The 19,211-nt window shown below is 37.8% G+C and overlaps 1 protein-coding gene across 23 annotated transcripts in view; it reads right to left on the bottom strand.

Moving 5' to 3' along the window:
• The window catches only part of Sox5 (SRY-box transcription factor 5), a 922,227-nt gene that overhangs the window by 24,415 nt on the left and 878,601 nt on the right, over positions 1–19,211 (bottom strand). For all 23 annotated transcript variants that reach the window (XM_074075856.1, XM_074075864.1, XM_074075855.1 and 20 more), the window contains 2 exons: positions 11,117–11,294; positions 1,924–2,069 (listed from right to left, as the gene is read on the bottom strand). In XM_074075856.1, coding sequence (XP_073931957.1) covers positions 1,924–2,069; positions 11,117–11,294 — 324 coding nt within the window. The remainder of the gene's footprint in view (positions 1–1,923; positions 2,070–11,116; positions 11,295–19,211) is intronic.

Below are 19,211 nucleotides of genomic sequence, written 5' to 3'. Positions count from 1 at the left end.
TTACTCCTGCAACCCAAGTAGGAGGTGCTAATGAAGGAAATAAAGTAAAGTATGATTTGGGAGGTGAGACAAGAAGTGGAACTAAGGTCCCCTCCCTAACAATGGACAATTGTGAAATAAAGTAAATGCAGATGGCCCACTTCTGTTACTTAATCAAAAGGCTGTGCAGAGTCACTTTTAGCCAGCATCAAGTCATGTGTTAGAACAACAGCTGATCTGTATTAGAGAAGATTAACTCGCAGTGCCATGGTGGAGGGCCCAGGATTATTTTATGTACTTCCATTGCCTTACAAGCCGTCAGTGCAATTATTGCCCTCCGATGTGAATGACTGATCTGTAACCACAGCTAAACAGCATGCTACTTAGGGGACTAGGAGCTTCATGAAGATGAATTTCCATACCATCAAAGTGCTTCTAATGGGTTCTCAATCCAACCACAGGCCTGTTTTACAAGTATATAGAGCTAAGGATGAAGGCTTCCTGTCCAAAAGGATTTGGTCGGTTGTCACTTGACAATTCCCAGCCAGCACAGGGGAGGAGAGGGGGGAGATAGGTAAAGTTGTCTCTGCTTTGGAGGATTAAAAAAAAAAAAGGGTACAGATGTTTGCTGAATGCAACCAACTGCTGTATCCACAGCTGAATTCAATGCGCTTAACAAATGACGGCAATTTAGCTCTGCTTGCGAGGAATAGCCCCAGTCAGTCTGCATTAGCATCTGGCTGAGTGTTAAACTCATTTCTACATGGGGAGCACAGAGAAGGGATTTCTGTTCAAGCATCCTTTCAAGAATGTTTAAATATCTGAATATAAATTCCTTTATGCTTGCTATCATTCCTTCTTGGAGTTGTCACTTTGCTTTCCCCTTCCCTTCCCTTGCTTAGCTATCAAAATTTTGCGTCCTCCCTGCACTCATGTTGCAGGCATGTAGAAGGCTTAAAGCAATGAATCCCGACTCCATGCTTTCCCTCCCCTCTGGAGACAGTGCAGAACTGAAATTGTTTCTCCATCCTAAATTTTTACCATGTTAGTTAGGAACCAGAGAAAAAGCAGCTGGGACAGGATCAGCCCTGCATTTCAGCCACATTGTGCAGATTGCTAGGTTCTTAGCGATTATACGTCAAATTCCACAAAACACCTGAGAAAGCAAAAAATCTACCCAAATGAGCAATCTGCTCATCCTTGACAACTGGGCTTCTTGTCATGGTGAACTTTCAAGTCACGGGTAGGACTGGTCATTCTTCTCATCGATCATGGGACAGGAGATTCAGTAACACTTCAAAATTCTCACTCAAAATATACCAGATGTCAGCAAAAAAAGCCCCTCACTCTGAGCATTCTATAATAACACAATATTTTTCTGAATAAAACAATGTATGCTTAAGGAAAACAACTTGAAATCACATCACAGACAAATTCAGAAGTTTCACTGGTTTCAGGTATAACACATATCAAAGTTTTAAAAAGCACGTTTCATTTTTTGATAAAGTAAGACTTTCCAGTTTTGCAGTCACCTACCAGTGCTCTGCACTGGACACACAATGGCAAGCTCGGGATCCTACACACTTAAATCTGAGCAAGGTTGTCATCCAAGCTTATGCTGATTAGAGAATATTCTACATTTCCCAATCCTTCCCATCCCCAAATACAAGTTAAGCTTCTCTGTAAAGCAAAACTCTGGTTTGCCCAGACTCAGATCTTCCAAAGGCCACTTCATTTTAATACAAACTGGCAGCAGAAAGAGGGGTATTCATCATCACTAAGGTTTGGAGTTGGGCAGAGAGAATTCTAATGCTGCCCATTTCATATGGTTTGGATTAGGATGAGCATGGGGACTTCTGCATGGGTGGAGGGAAAGCCGAGAGGGAGAAACAGCACTCTGAGGATGATGACATGTAAAAGCATCCCGGCACTGTGTGAACGAACCTTTTCTGTCCGACAATTGTTGAGGCCGAGATTATTGACAACAGCCACCTTCCCGTCAAGCACCTGTTGTTCCCGCCGAAGCTGCTCCTTCATCTGCCGAGCTTCTTGGATTGCCTTGGTGACAACGTCATGGTCATTTAGATAACCTGAAATGAGACAGGGTGAATGTGGGCAAATGCCTGGAGAGGTAGCCTCTCATCAAAAACTGACTTCTTTTTGTGGTAAAGCCTCATGTACGGCATGAAACAATTTCTTCTAAAATCGGTGAATGAATAATTGATGATGGCTGATTTACACAAACATGAATATGTTGCCAAATATCTGTAATGGAAACATGACGTTTATGAGATATAGAATTGTTCCCGGATTTTTAGAATTTCAAAATACCATTAAACCATATGAATATATTGTGATGCAAAGATAAAATCCATCTTTGATTTTTTTTCTCATGGAGGGAATATTTGAATGTTCTCACCAATCTAAGCACTGATAATGACTGCTATGATTATTGAGCCTCTCACAGTACTATAAAGGTTGGTTTCCAGTTTGTGTATAGCACTATGTTTGTTACGTACAGAAGGAATAAATCACTGTTCACTGAGGCAAAGAAGAACATTTGCCCCCCCCAAATCCATTTATGGTGGAAATAAACTACAGGTGGGAGTGGTATGATACGGAGGCAAAACTTGTAAAAACGAAGAGACTAAATTTCAAGCACGGGATGTAACCGAGCACGTGTAATTGATGAGAAGTTGTGGCTACTGTTAGCTGCAGTCACACACAATTCCCAGTCTTAATAAGATGGTCAAATGGTCAGCTTTTGTCTGCAGTGCCACAACCTAGCATTAGCGGAAAACACTGGCAACACGCTTCTTTTAAAGAGTACCAGGGGTGAGGAGTAAAGAAATTTTGGACTTATTTTTATTTTTTCATACTGGTCATTTTGCTTATTTGGTGCACATTATTAAGATGAGCTGCAGATCTTAGGGAGGAAAGCTAATATCTCATCTTTCTCTCTACCCATCTTTTAACTGGGGCATGAAATGGTATAAAATGAATCTGTAATACGAAACTGCCCAGAAAAGGGACTTGTTTGTGACATGAGGCTAAATCTAACCAGATCCATTGGTGAATTGTGACAGATGGAGGGACTGTGAGACAGAAGGCAGGCACTAATCACACATAAAATGACCGGCTTGCCTCAACATGTTCCGTGGATTCCAGCAAACTTTACACCCTAATCCATTTTTAGAACAAAAAACATCTGGACCATAAATCCTCTAATCTGCCAAAACACGCTATTAAATCCCATGATTTGTTGAAAAACACTAAGATTAAAGAAAGGAAATATAAAATGGCTAACTGCCGTGTTAGGAAAGTGTTATTAATACTCTTTGTCCCAATTATGAGTGTTCTGGTGCTAAAGAACCTTGTCTAACTGTGTCAGATTACACATCTTTGCTGTGTTTGTTTGCTGTGATTGTTCTGTCTGATCTGCTGATTGCCAGAAAACATAAAATATTTTCTTACTGCTTAAACATTTCCATTGAAGAGTCAGATGTGAGATTATTGCAGTGCTTTGGTGTGGGCATTTTCTAAGTGACCCATGCCTCCCTCACCAGCTGACTATACACAGACTGCCCTTGGTCCTCTCACCCTCTAGGGGCCAAAGGTAAGTTCTAGGAAAAGTGATGGGAAGGGGAACACGAGGAGCCTATCAGGTGCTGTGACTTTCTGAACTAATTCTTGGAATTTATCCCGAGAACAAAATAGCACTGCTTCTTATGAATACAATATAAATTGCAAACGCCTATTTAGACCTAGGACTGACCTTTAGGGCTGATATTTTCTGTAAAGGACGATTGTGTGTCGCCTAATGTCATCCTCAACATCCTGACTTGGTTTTCTTGACCATCCTTTTTAATGTAGTATTCTGGAGCTCATTCTGTCCTTTCATAGTTACAGGAAAAAACACAGCACTCAGAAGAGAGTGATGCCTAGGTGAGGGCTATAAGAGTAGGAACCCCGTTACCTACTCTCTCACCCCTGTTTACGTTCCACCTGGCAATTGTGCTTTCTGTAGTACCTCTAGCCTCTATGCCATTTGTTTAGCTTTTCCAGAACACAAATATATTTGAAGTGGTTTAGCACATGGTGTTGAATAAAAGCATGAATTCTTTATGCTTTTTAGGGACTGCCAAGATAACATTGTGAAGGAAAGTGATGGATTTAGATGCAGGAGGAATGCAAATTATTATAGAGGGACATAACTGACAAACCTATGTTCTGTAAAGGCTATTTCCACTTCGAGGTGTTTGCATGCAGATGTTCACTTTAAACACGCTTGCTTTTAGGGATTCTCGAGTTTCAGGCAGAACACTGTATCACGATGTAACATTTGTATCTGCTATGTTAAATCATGAGGCCATTTATATGTCACAGAGCTCAATTTTGATAGGTTTTCTGAGTCTTCACATTTTGTTCTCATCATAGTTTCAACCTCCACCCCTTATCCCTGACTCCTCTTCTGAGCTAATAGGTTCTCACCTCAGGTTCTGCATAGACCAATAAGGGTGAGCATTGGTTTTCCTGCCCCCACCCCAACTCCTGCCTTCTGTAAGCTTCAAATTACCATTTATTCCAAATTCCTTGTCTTGTTTCAATGAAAATGGTATTCTTACTCTCAGATAAGAACGATCCCCTAGATCTAGATTTCCCTTTCTCTTCACCGGTGATGTATCCATCAGACTTCCTCTCCCATCTCCACCATTTCCATCGGTAAGGACTTAAAGTTTTCTCTTTGACTAAAGCATCAAATACACTTTCTCCTTCAGTTTTGCCCTCTCTCTGCAACTCTGTCTTTTTGCCTTCTAAGTCAAGTTTCCCAGGAAGCTTTATTTCATATACTTCCATTCTCTCCCCATACTCTGATTCACATGACAATCTTATTTCTGCTTCCCTTCATGTCAAATCCAAGGGCACTCTCCATTCCTTGCAGGATGACAGCATCAACCATCCTGTCATTGTGGTAATTCCCTCCTTCCCAGCTTGCAATTATAACACTATTCCTCTTGGTCTTACCCTATCTTCACATTATTGCCTGGATCCTTTCTTCACCTGCTCTTTAGATTTTTGGTCCCAGTTTTCAATTGCCAGAAAAAGTGTGAGAAGTTGTTTTATTCATATAAGTCTCAGGTGTCTCATTGTTTAAATGGGGATAACACTCATGACATAACCCAAATGATGTCGAGATTAAATGAGCTAATATAGTTTCTTGACATAATAAGTCATCCATGAAAGTTATTTACTTGCTGTCACTTTATTTGTAAAGTAGCCTAGCTAAATAAGAATTTGGGAATGGAATTCAGATAGATCTGGGTTTCCACTTCTTGGAAAGTATGACATTTGACCAATTGTAACAGGTAATCTAAGTTTCTATTTCCCTGAGTTGTAAAATGAATGTTACATTGATGGGAGAATTAAATGAAATAACACATGTAAAGAAGGAGTAGATAGGACTTAGCATCTGAGGAGGAGTAAATAATGTTAATTTCTTTACTTTCTTTTCTCTTTTATTTTCTTATGTGCACACCCTCAGCACTCTTTTGTTCTGTTTTGTTTTTGTTTTTTGGAGGTATTGGGGTTTGAACCAGGGCTTCACACTTGCTAGACAGGCCCTCTCTACCCCTTCAGCAAGACTTTAGCCCCCAGCACTCTTGTTACATGGCTCTTACCATAAGAATGGAACGTGTGAAGAGCTGATATTTCTTGGTTGGTAGAGAAAGTCAATGAATGGGCTGATGGTGTTGTTCAGTAGTAGAGAGCTTGCCTACCATGCACAAAAGGCCCTGGGTTTGATCCCCAGCACAAGGAAAGGAAACAGAGAAGTCCAGTGAAATGCAAGTCAGAGTTCTAAGTCACCCCAAATGACTTAGAACTTTATATATTTTATTTTACTTTCATCATAAATTTATGGGAAAAATTATGCCTAAAAGCAGGGCCAGTAGGGAAGGTCATGGGCAGAAGGTGATGGGCCTGTTAGGGAGGGAAATGAAATATCCTTTGCCAATATGACCTCTGGTTAATATTGCAAGTGATATTTGGAAAATTGTTTAAGAATCATTAGTGTGAGAAATATGTGAGTTTATGTAATTTGCAGCTCTGCAACTTTGGTAAATTCCTCTTCTTAACAACAACAACAAAAAATTCTCAAAATTTTATTTTCCTGTCTTTTCTTTTCTTCTACTCCTCTCATTCTCTCACTTCTCCTCTTTCTTTAAAAGATCCCTTGTATGGATCTTCAGGGACAGAAAAGAAACAAATTGAAACATCCAATTTTAAGGTGAATGAACACTAAAGGGAAAGAAGTAGTAATGGTTGTTATACAAAAGAACAAAAAACAGGAGGGGACTATACCAGCTACCATGACCTGAATTGTTTCCCTTTGAAAGATATATACAAGTCTTAATCCACAGCACCTGTGAATGTGATTTTGTTTGGAAACAGGGTCTCTGAAAGTGTAATTAAGTTAAGGATCTAGATATGAGATCACCCTGAATTTAGGGAAAGTCCTAAATCTAATGATTGGTGAGCTTATAAGAAAAATGAGACAGAGACATCTGACAAACAGAGAAAGGTAGAAAGCCATGAGTGCATATATGGAGGCAGAGATTGTCAGCAGCTACTAGGAGATAGGGAAAAAACAAACATGGGTGGATTTTTCTTCAGAGCCTCCAGCAGGAGCCAGACATGTGAACACCTTGACTTCAGGTCTGGCCTCCAGAAGAATGAGAGAATACATTTCTGTTTGAAGCCACCCAGTTAATGGCAATTTGTTGTGGCAGGCCCAGGACATCAATTTAATATTTTTAACCCTAAGAATTGAGGGGAGATTCCATGAACTGCAGAATAACTTTTGGCTCCTTCATATTCTGATTTGTAGATATACACATCTGTCTACTGAGCTTCTCTGCTCAAATGTCCAATGAATACCTGTGCTGCCGCATGTCTAGTACAGAATTCCCTATCTTTTGCCTGCATCAATCTGCTCTTTCTACTCCATAGACCTTTCCATTGCCTGTCCAGTCAATTAGAAATCATCTAAGATATTTCTGTTGTCCCATCCAGACAAAAGGCAATCAAACTCTGACAGCTTCGCCTCTCTCTTAATCTCCCAAATTTGCATCTCCTTCCTCTTGGTCCCTGCTTTCATTAAAATCACCTCATGTCTCACTTAACCTGATCTGGTTTTCCTATCTTCACGACTACATTCCTTTAATCTGTCTCCTACTCTGCTTCCAGATAAAGCATTCCAAAATATTCCAATGCAATTTGGATGTCAAAATTTTGCTTTAAAATCCATCTCTTGTTACCCTAGTCCTTAAAGTAGCATTTCATAAAAAGATGGTCTATCACAGTCAATAATTGTTAATGTATATTGTGACTCTTTAAGAGATAACAACAGTATGCAGCCTTTCCCAAATACATCAGAGCTTTCAAAACTCCTTAATGTTCCCCAAAAGCATCATCCTGGGATAAGCTCCAAACACTCCAACATGGTCTAAAAGCCTCTTTGTGCTATCAGCTCTATTTATCCTCCCCATTCCCTTCTGCCTGTCTTTCCCGAGTCTGTAGTTGAAGTTGCACAGGGACGTTTTCCCTTCCAAGGACAGGACTTCTTTCTATTTGCTCCCACTCCTATCTCCAAGATTCTTCTTTTGCTGAAATACTGTTTAAAAAGTCACCCCTTCTGCAAGGACTTCCCCAACACAGCTCAGACATGCTTCTTGGCAAGTTTAGAACACCAATCTATCTACTCCTACACCTGGTAAATGCTTTCCCTGTCTTATGCATTGTCTTACATTTCTCTAAGTTTGACACATCAGTCTATAAACTACTTGCAGGCATTTTTTTCTTTCAATCTTTTATTACTTTGCCTAGTAACAGAGTCTTTTGAAGGAATATAAATACATATTTCTAAGTTGAAAATATCTGCCTTTATAATTTCAGGTTCATTGGTCATCTCTGTCTTCTTATCAATGGAAACTCATGCCACATGCCACACATTAATTAAAGTCGATGCTTCTAACTGATGAACTCAAAGCAAGACAAATTCTCAGTATATATTTATTTGACATAAAAATTTTTAGCTATAAGTAAAAGGAAGGGTATAAGGTGTTTCAAGGGATTTTCCAAGAAGATTACTTTTCTTTCAACTTTGAGGTCACTTGTCATCATTAAATTTTTGGCCCTGATAGGCAGCCATTTCTTCATATGCAAAAGCTCACCAGAATTAGACAATAAATGTGAAAGCATTTTATAAACTGTGAAGTGTCAGATGTGATCGAATAACACCTCGAACTTTCTGATAATCCACTGGCTTCCTATGAATTACAGTATTGTCACTTAATCACCTGTCCTGATGTAAGGTTTTCTCATTAAAACCTCCACATGGTTTTCCCATTAAAATATAAACTAGTGAGGCTTGAAGGTAATATTCTCCTCCATGTCATCATATTTTTAAAGTAGGAAGTTGTAGAAACAGCCATTAATGAACTTGGCCATTGGGTGTCTACTATATTTGTACAGGTAAACTTGTACTTGTCCTGTCCCCCTGAGGAATGAAAGGTGACAATGACACACTCCAATATATTGCCAACTTATACTAGGACAGAGGCTGGAGACACCCAAAGCTGCAGTCCAAGACTTCTACTTGCTTGTCCTCTAGCGTTTGTAAAATGTATGGCACAGAAAAGGTATTTAATTTTTACTTACATGGATGAAAGAAAAGATAAATAGCTGAGAAGAGCATCTAATGCTACCAGCAGGCGACAACTACAAAGAAAGAATGCTACCCTAGGGAAGGTGGTTCATTGTAAGAACCCAACCTCTCATGGCAGTGAGTGCAAATGACTTTCTAGGTTGTCATGCCTATTTGTTTGCTTAATATTCAAACAAAGAGGGCTGCAGATGCAGCTCAGTGGCAAAGCATGTTTGGCATGTGTGAGGCCTCTAATTCCTTCCTCAAGCACCAAAACAAACAAACAAACAAAATGTAAAATAGGGGAAATAAGTATAGAATCATAGGACTGTCCATACTAAAAGGAATTTACTTCGAATGACTGGGGAGCCACCTAACCTCTTTAGTTCTCTTCCTTACCTGTAAAATTAATGACTTTTGTCTAGATAATATGGACATCTGCTTTAGCTAGTTAAGGGTCTATAATTTGAGAATAGCTGCAGTGAGAAAATAGATAAAAAGTGTTTGAACAAAGTTTAAAATGTTATATATATGTACAACATAGGAAGCAAGGGCCTATGAGGGAACAGGAAAGGTAAAGTCAGGTCAAAAGATTTTAAAATTATCCATCATTCTTCTGAACTGTTCATGCCTTTTAGGGATTCCCTTTCTTTGGAACTGCCTATCACTTGTGTACCAATCAAAAGCATTCTTATAGAAGACTCTGTAATATTGGTTGCCAAATTCAAAAAGCCACTTTCTATATTTGTAGCTAATAGACATATAGCAAAGAGCCCGGTGTCATTAATGATGTTATCTTTCATCCACAGTTTTCCATGCTTTCAATAGCATAACACATTAATTCTTCCAGGGTGACCTTTCCAACACCATTAATCCTCACAGCTTTTATCCAAATACATTATTACTCATTACAGTTTCAGCTTTCAACATCTGTATTTGTTGAAAAGAGAAAAGTAAATTGCAGTGGCCTCAAACCCCTGGAAAGTATGAGGGATATGTACATGGTGAAAGGACTTTTCAGAGAAAATGAAAAGATGTTTTAGTGGTAAAGGAAGTCATATGATAAGTATCCTTAAATGCATTCTTGCCTTTATAAAATACTATGTCATACTTGATCCTTCAACTAAATAATCCAAACACACAATAAAAAGCATATGTATTAGTCATTCTATTAGTTAAAGTTTAGTTCAAGTAACATTACAAAAGTAGGTCATATATCAACCCTGGGATATTTATGAGCCTTCATGTATAGTGAATTGTTCTTGCCAAATAAAATATTTTTCCTTTACATACTTAGTACATAAAAGCAAATCTTAACTTATGGATGCTGAGCAGTTAACAGTGTTTGGCCATAATGATGAAAAAGCACATGCGTATCCTGAAGTTTTTTTCAGACTTCTCAAAACTTCAATGTCTTCTGTTTTTCCTCTAACTGCTGTACCACTGCACAATTCTGAATTCCTCTTAATGAATAATCTTGAATTCTGCTTTGTGGGGATGAAAGCATCTGAAATATGCTCCTTCCTTATTCTCTCTGGCCACAGTTTCTCAGAACCTTGACCAATCTTTCTCTTTTTTGTGTCTTTCCCTCTTTCTAAAGCTAACCTTCTATTATCATCATCTCTTCTGTGTATTGTCACCCTTGTACTCTCACAAATCTGTACAGCTCTTCAACTCCTCTCCTCTTCCTCCTTGCTCAGACTGTAAAATCACTTCTCGACACCAAATATACAAAAAGATAAGTCCATATCATCAACCCAACTAAATGATGAACTTGCTACTTGAGAGATACTATGGACTAGCTTATTCATAATTTTATGTAAGTAATAAACTTATCAATTAATGTATGTTGAATTAAGTGTTTCGGCTCTAATTTATGTATAACAAGATAAACTAATTGAATTTTGTCCATTTGTGGAAGCTTTCCCTAATGTTTGCTTACTGTGATTGCAGTCATAGAGAACTGAAGCACCACTCTATAATACTTTGGTATGTTCAGACAGAATTTTCAAGTAGAATACATTGGAATGAACTCCACATGCTGATGCAGGCAGAATGGATTTCATCGTTATGTGTACTTTGAACACATGCCAAGAAATGGGAAAAAAATTCAGTGAAGGAAAAGGCAAGTCACCTAACAACATCATTTTGGAACCATTGGTCAAGACTACTAGTCATTTAGGTCTCTTTTTTTATAAACTTACAGACATAAGTTACATATATAAACAACTAGTATAATTAGATTTTCAGGGGGACATTGTAACTTGGGACTTCAGTTATAAGTTTCACTTGCATGAATTACATAATAATTCAAACTGAAATTATTATCGAGCTCAATCCATGGACTGCCTGTGTATAATATGCCACTAAAGATGATGTCATTTAATCGTTGTAAACAGAAAAGTCAACAAGAACAAAGGAAACAGAACTTACCTATTGTGCTAACTCTGGCTGAAGGACTAGCTAATGCTGCTGGGACGGAGGCTTTGAGGGGACCTGCCCCGCTGTTTATTCTCAGAGCTGGCATGTGGGGAGAGGTGGGTGATGTGGGTGACTTGCCATCAGAGGTCTTGGGTTTGGCTGAGAGGTTCAGTGGCTGTGCCACTTCATCCTGCAATGATCATCAGAACATGAGCTGTGATAAGGAAAGGCTGGTCACAAATGTCTAGAAAAACACAGGTATACAGCCTGTCTTTTCCCATCAAATGATTCTACCCACCAGTGATCCTAATATTCAATCTGAGCATTACAGTGTTTGCGTAGCTGTCAACATAGTGTCACTTTCAACTACATATGACAAAACCCTGGCTGCATATTAGAAATCACACATACCCTCAACTAGTCATAGAAAGCACATAACTGATGTAACCTGTAAGAAATATTCCTAAAAAGCTGTTCTTCAGACTCTTCTTGTTTATCGAGAGACTACTCAGCTCATATAAAATTATGATGCTGGTTGCTGTTCATTTTTGTTCTTAAAGTCCAGGGAGCGGAAGTTGAATCCCATGCATCTTTGAATGCTGGTGCTTGGGCAGAGTGCCTGGGACACCCACGATGGGTGACTTAAATGGATCCATTGCATGTGACATGAGGATCTGTGTGCGATGAGTTGAGCAGGGGTGCTGATTTCCAATTATTCTACATTTGGATAGTGTAACTCAATTTGACTCCTTTCTAGACGAGGTCTTAGTTAAGTTCACACATAAAGTGGTGGGTATGATATCAGCACATCTGCACTGCACCACACAAGGATGTCTTCTGTCATTGCAGAAAAAGCTGCTTCATTCCGTGTCTGCATTCTTAAAACTGGAATATTGTGCCACTTATTTGTATGTCCTTGCTTACTGTGACTTAATTGTAAAATAAAAATGTAGTTTCCACTGAGTTAGTACTTCATGAGTTAGGAACATAAAATATTTACTAGTAGCAGGGTAATTTGTTGAAAGTACAATAGTCTTTAATTTAATGGACTAATTAGGTGACAGGAAAACATGTTGGTAAACATATACAAAAATTTCATGTACTTATTTACCAAAAAAGGGAACACTGAAATAACTCACTTAAAAATATGGTCAAATGTTACAATATAGCATCTATTTCAAGTTTGTATTTTAAATGGCTTCTTCTTGGGTTATAATTCGTTTCTGTAGTTAGGTGCATTTACAAAACCCTTGAACAGACTAGGAAAAACTAAGCTTATAACTTCTTTTTTCAATTATTTTTGTTTCAGAGAAAAGAACAGTTATCTGAAAATCCATGAGGTAATTCGAATTAACCATCTGTCATCAGATGAGATACATAATAAATTAATGACCATTGTGCCAAATCTATCCTGATTCTTAGAATCTTCCTAGGAGGAATAATAAGATAATACAATGTTGGACTAAATAAATTTGAGAAATTTACACTTTAAAAACTATAGGGGAAAATTATTCCCAGATTATTCAATTGAGCTTTCTAATCAATTAGTGTACCTGTGTATCAATGTATTTATCTTTGTATTGATCATCTACATCTATCTATCATCTATCTATTTTCTATCTATGTATCTATCTACCTACACCTATCCATTTATCTATCATTCCTGTCTACATGCTTACCTATGATGCCATGGTTGGCAGAATACCGTATTTATGCACCTGGCTATGGATGAGCACTCCTTACATTGTGGCCCATGTGCTAGAACCATCAGTAGCCCTTGGGAACTTGTTGCCAGAAAAATTCTCTATCACAAATACTTTGGGATTGGGTGCCAGCAACTTTGTTTTAATAAGTATTCCCAAGTGATTCTGAAGAACAATAAATTTTGAGAGCCACTGCCTTATAAAAAGGAGACTTTCATAAGAGTTTGTTTAGGCTTAAAAACCCTTTAATAAAATGATTTTTCAATATATGGAGATAACATTTAAAATATGTAATATTGCCTCACTATTTAAAATTTGAGTGGGGCATATCATAAGCTAGGAATAAAAATGGAAACATCCATATGCAGTATAAACTAAAGGCTACCGAGATTCAGTGGGGAACAAGGGCTAGACTCTGGAGTCCCCCTGTTCATTAAATGTAAATATCCTGACTGCCAGAGAGGGACTTCACTGGCTGTATATGACACAGCTGTGAAAACTGTGGGCGTTTCTCTCCCTACCATACCTTGTTCCTGTTAACTGTCCTCCGTATGAAACTAGTGGCTTCTGAGGCAGCCCTAGAACTTATGGACAACACTGACAACTCTAGCAAAAGTTTCGGGGAATGAGCTGAGAAACTGAAGGTAGTTGTTTCACTTGACAGTGCAGAAAAGAAAAGAAACATAAAAAGATGATGAAATATTCTCCCAAGTTAGCACAGAGGAGATTTATGAGCGCAGAGGAAATAGAGAAGTGAGTGTGTACATAGGGGGAGTGATCGTGTTGATGAAGCAATGGGACCGGGGTGCTGATGGGGTGAAGTGTTGGGTGCCTGAGTTCTAAGCACTGAGAGCTATTACATGGGCATGCTGATAGAGGACTTCGAAGCATCTATTCAAGCAATAGACCCACTGGAACTTTTAATATTCTTCATTCAAGGCAGCACAGGTGTCTGAAAAGCAAGAAGGGCAAGACCCCTAGGATATAATAGAAGTGGACAGCTCCAAAGTTGATATAAATGTCACTCAAATTTGCCCTTTTATTCTCTTTCATTGTGTGACTATCATTGTGTGACTAGGCTAATGGTTTAATAAGGACACCCATGCAGGACCCTTATACTGGTAAGTGTATAAAAAACTTTTGACCTATTATACAATATTATTTCACAATTTGGTTCCTCTAATAATTTACTACTGAGATTCCACACCAAATGTCTAATATTTATGAAGAATAAAAAGTTATAGTACTTTCTTATTTTCTACTAATTATTTTTCATTTGATTAGATGATGAAAATTTCAAAACCTTAACTCTAAGATGGATATATACTATTTGTGGCATGCATCCTCCTAATTATGAAGATGAGCACCAAACACTGAAGGTTAAACTTTTTCTACTTTATTTTTTACCTGCAATATGTTTTTAGAAAAAAATGGAAAGGTTAGCATGACTTAGCCTTATTCTTACAAATTAAGCATTCATTAAAATCTAAATGATTACATTCAAAAGAGTATATGGAATGTTCACAGTCAGGAAAGCATTTCTGACCAATATATCATTAAGCAGAGAGGAAAACAATTTCCTTTGAATGACTTGCCCAATTATGAAATGAGGCTGTCAATTAAAACTTCTGAAAATAGCATATGTCATAATTATTTTATTTGCACAGAAAGTGATAGCCGAGAGGAATTTATGTATTTGTTGAGTAGCTCCCAACTTGTGTGTGATAAATTAAGGTAAGAATTTAAATCTAAATAAACAGGGAAGCTAAGGTAAGTATGCTTTAGTTGGTTTCATTCTAAGTAGTCTAAATTATTTATTGAGTCTTCAACACCAGGAAGTAATTAATGATCTCATGGAAGATTCAACAGGCAATGCTCTTTTAATTTATATGATAACTTTAATCCTACATTTTAAAAGAGGTTGATGGAATTCAATTTCTTTGAAATCGAGACCTAGCCACACAATTCTATTGCATAACAAACCACATGAAGGTTAATGTAACATGGTAAAAAGAAGTAATATACACAGTTGTCTTATAGATTAGTTTAAAAGTTGTACAACTTGTTAACATATTTTTGGTGACTGTACTTCTCTGTTCTTTACATTACATTGAATCAAAAATAGCCTTTGGTGATTAAAAAAAACTTTAATTTTTTCAGAAAAATCCCAAGGGTTCATATATAATCCATACATAGAACAAGGAAATAGTCTCCAAATATAAATTTTAGGAATCTATTCACAAATATAACTCCTAATAATAAGCTACCAGATAATCTTAATTCTTTGGAATAAAATGTAAAGCAAGCAAAGTCCCAATACACTTGCAGTTCAGGCACATGACACTCATAACTACTTTGATTAGTCTGAACGTTAACATCTCACTTAATATAAGCAGTAGTTGTAGCAAAGTGCTTTGGGGGCCCTAATTAGTTTTTGTCAGAGCCAACGACAAGCCTTCACACAGACAGGTAAATAGATTATATAAAGGAAAGAACACAACAGAAATGTGCGCCCTGAGGTCAACTGAAGACACACTAGTTGCCAGCATAGTCATCAGTTAATCCAAATAAACACTGTGAAATAACTACACAAAATTAAGATGTTTCATTTACGTTGTATCCAAATAAATTTATTCTAGGGAAATAAAGCATGTCAAGTATGTCAAGCACACTTTATTTTTTAAGAAGGCATTTTTTTGGAATCCTAGAGGGTTATTTTTTTTCTCTTTGTCCCCTAGCCTTTCATTTCCTTACTAAGGAATTTTAATAGAGAACTAGGAAATAGGGATACCAGGATCCTAAACAAGTCTACTAATTTCTTCCTATTTTTACTCGTATCCTTCACATTACAGAAATACAACCAACACCTCAGTTATTAGACCACAAATGCCCTATTGATGATGTCCAAATAACTACATCCTTTACAGTAAACACCTCAATTTTATTTATGTCATTTATGTCATTACCCAAGTGTTGATCTGATCCATGGTAAGCCACAGTTGTCTCACAATTCTACTTCCTTAAATACCACCTATAGTAATTATTAAAAATCAAGCATTTATTTGGTAATTTTATACCATTCTAATGGCGACGGATATGAATATATAAAATGGATACAATCAGCCATCCAACCATCTAGCCATTATTCATTTACTGAATAGTATTTCCACTATTCATCAGTGGATATTTTATGCCGAACACTGGCAAGACACAAATCACCTGATTCTAAGCCTGTGGCTTTTAAACTTTGGTTTTCTGTGGCAAATGATAAAGAAGAAATGAAGACACTTTTTATTTCAACACTAGGCCATGAGGAACTGTGCTTTCAGTAAGCTGAATTTCTTGAGAACAGTTTCATGTAATATATTGTTGCATTTATAAAAGCACTTTAATTCTTTATTGGCCATGGAACAATATTAAGATACGTATATGATAATGAAAACCATCACAATCTTATGATTCTTTTCTTGGCTCTGGATGAATTAGGAATCCCACTCCCCCCCCTTTTTTAAGGATTCTTTTATTAATTAAAAGAAAAAAATGCCTTGAAACACCTCAACCAAAGAATGCCATTCTTTCTATATGCACAGTCTTTCTATGATCCCTAGCCTCCAGGACAGACAGCCCCATCTCTTTGCAGTTCCCACCTCCTGCTATTTGGGTCCCTGGGTTGGGAATCCTCTCCTACCATGGATAGAGTTGACCTGTTCAAACAATAGGGGGTTACAGATACTTCAGAGTTTGACCTCTCATGCTAGGCCATAAAAGACATTGCTATTTGTTGGATCTCTGATCGATTGTGATCACTTGATCAACCGTGGCACTATTGATATTTTGGGCAGAGTAACGCCTGGTTTGGGTAGGATGTAGGATGTTATCCATGTCCCTGGCCTTATACTCCATAGAATAAGATAGTTGTAGAACCCTGACTGAGCTCAACAGCTAAAACTTGCTGTTGCAAATGGTTTCTAGGTCACCCTAGCTGAGAAACAAAGGTCTATGGAGGAAGCCAGCTGCCCTGCAGTGAGGATGCGCAAACAGATTTGTTGTTCCTTGGTTTTTGGTTTTTGTTGTTGTTGCTTTTGTTTTTGTTTTGGAGGTACTGGAGTTTGAACTCAGGGCCTTGCACTTGCTAAGAGGGTTTCATGCTTTTGATCCTAGCCAGCCTCCGACTCTGATCCTCCTACCTATGTCTGCTGAGTAGCTGGGATTAGAGGTGTGTAATACCACACCCAACTTGTTTGTAGAGACTAGGATGCTGTTAGCTTTTTGCTCAGGCTTGCCACAGACTGTGATCCTCCCATCTCCACCTCGTGAGTAGCTAGGACTACAAGTGTGCACACCAAGTCTGGCCCTCAAAATGTTTTATTTGAAATAAAATGACCCCAGCTCCATTTATAATATTTTGCAGACCTGAGTGCCATTCCTTTTTCTACATTTTCCTTCCTTTTGTTTTACTATTTCTTCTCCTTTCCTTGTACCTCTTCTAATTTAGCTTTTGATATTTATATTATTTGGATCTAACCTCTGCTCTTTAATTCTAAAATGTTATAAATATATACCCTATAAATACAATTTCCATATATTTACTTGAAGGAATATTACATGAGAAGTGCTTTAGCCCACAGTACCAGATGAAAAGTCACTCACAGAAATTCTGCAAAGTAAAATTTTCTAACTATATTTTAAAGAAGAAGAATGAGAGGAATATAAGTGTCACCAATAATATTTAATGAGAACAGTTATGACATGAGCCAGCATAAAATGTATGGCATTTCAGACTCAACTTTGTTTAACCTCTGGTCCCTAGGCAACTTCAAAATCCTAATAATAATGATTATTTTGTCCTATGGCATTCATTACATCTGGATGATTGCTATTATCTTTTAAATTGATTAACGGTTCTTCAAACCAAGAGGCTAAAAGGAAGCATTGAGCATAAGAACTGATCTTAATAATCATACCTGCTCCTCTTATTAATTAACCTCTAGATGTAAATCTCCAACAGCTTTTCAAAAAGTGCTTCAGAGCAATTAAAGAGTTTGTTGCGATGTGTAAGAAAAGGTAATGTATTCTGGGCACTACGTGATTAGTCCTTAAATTTATAGTTAAGAAGTATTTGTCACTGTTGCTTTACCCTTAGTTCCACTTGAAGATATGTGTAAAAAATTAGACAAGGACTCCCCAAATAATGACTGTCAGAACAATACAGGTTTTCAAAATAAAGCCCAAGTAACAGAAGTCATGCTGATCAAATTCTGCCACCATCTCTGTTAGGGATGGCATCTCTCCCTGTACCTGCATGTACAAAAGAAGCCCACCCACATCTCTACTGAATCTACAAAAGGCATTAAGTCGAGTAGACAGCAGAACAATACAAATGACATCAAAACAAACCAGTGGCAGCTGATCCACTGGAATCATATGGGAGAGTGGTAGAAATGTCACGCGGAGGCATGGTTAGACATCACTCAGGAAAAGAAAAGCCACTGATGACACTGTCAGTGAAACCCTGATGGTCTTGAAACAAAACAAAATCACACATTTGGAAGACTGGAACATTATCTACAGCTCACTTAGGGTTTATGTGTGTCTAGATCCTGGAGAAAGTTTGTTCTGGTTACGAGCAGACAGATCATCTTTAGATACAACCTGAAGTCGTAAACCTAAACGCATAAGTCGTTTAATATCAACTCCAATTAGTTAACTCAAAGGCCATATTTCTAGTGTTACATACGTGCATATGCAGGTCCTCAGGGGCGTCCATCCCCTCTAATCTGATGAGCCCACTGCGACGACTGCTTAACGTGCAATGACAGTTATGACAGTTAACTGAGAGCCAAATTGTCTAAGGCCTAGAACCTTGGGGAAGGATGGATATATGTGTGTGAATAATGGATCTGAAGGTGAACAGGACACAAAACAAAAAAGCATGAGGGAAGGACAAGGAAGCCTGTCATATGACCAACTGTAATGATCACATGTCTGTCTTCATGTTACTGATAGCAGAATAACAGATCTTACAGTTCAAGAAAACTTTTCTGTCTAAAGGAACTCAAAGTATTTCTGCCCTTTACATACTACTTTCTTTAGGGTATGTATCAGCATATTAATTTCTGTATCAACACATATGCCTTGCATAGAAAAAAACAGCGAAATGATAAAAATCACTACAGGGTAACTCACGCATTGAGATTACTCAGTGTGCAACTGCTCATGAATTATAAGTTTTTCTATTACATTTATTAAGCTGTTGGAGAATTATTTATATCTCTTTAGAATGCACACCGAGCAAATGCCACTGCCACCTGTGCATAACAGAATAGGAGCACATGCACCCCTCAGCTTGTCAATGTCCTCCACTGGGCTCTTCTCACTGCTTGAGCTTCCTAGCTCTTCCCAGT

Source organism: Castor canadensis, chromosome 6, assembly GCF_047511655.1.
Source record: "Castor canadensis chromosome 6, mCasCan1.hap1v2, whole genome shotgun sequence".
NCBI lineage: Eukaryota > Metazoa > Chordata > Mammalia > Rodentia > Castoridae > Castor > Castor canadensis.
Note: the sequence above shows the minus strand (reverse complement) of the source record. Positions and strands in the feature narration are given on the sequence as shown.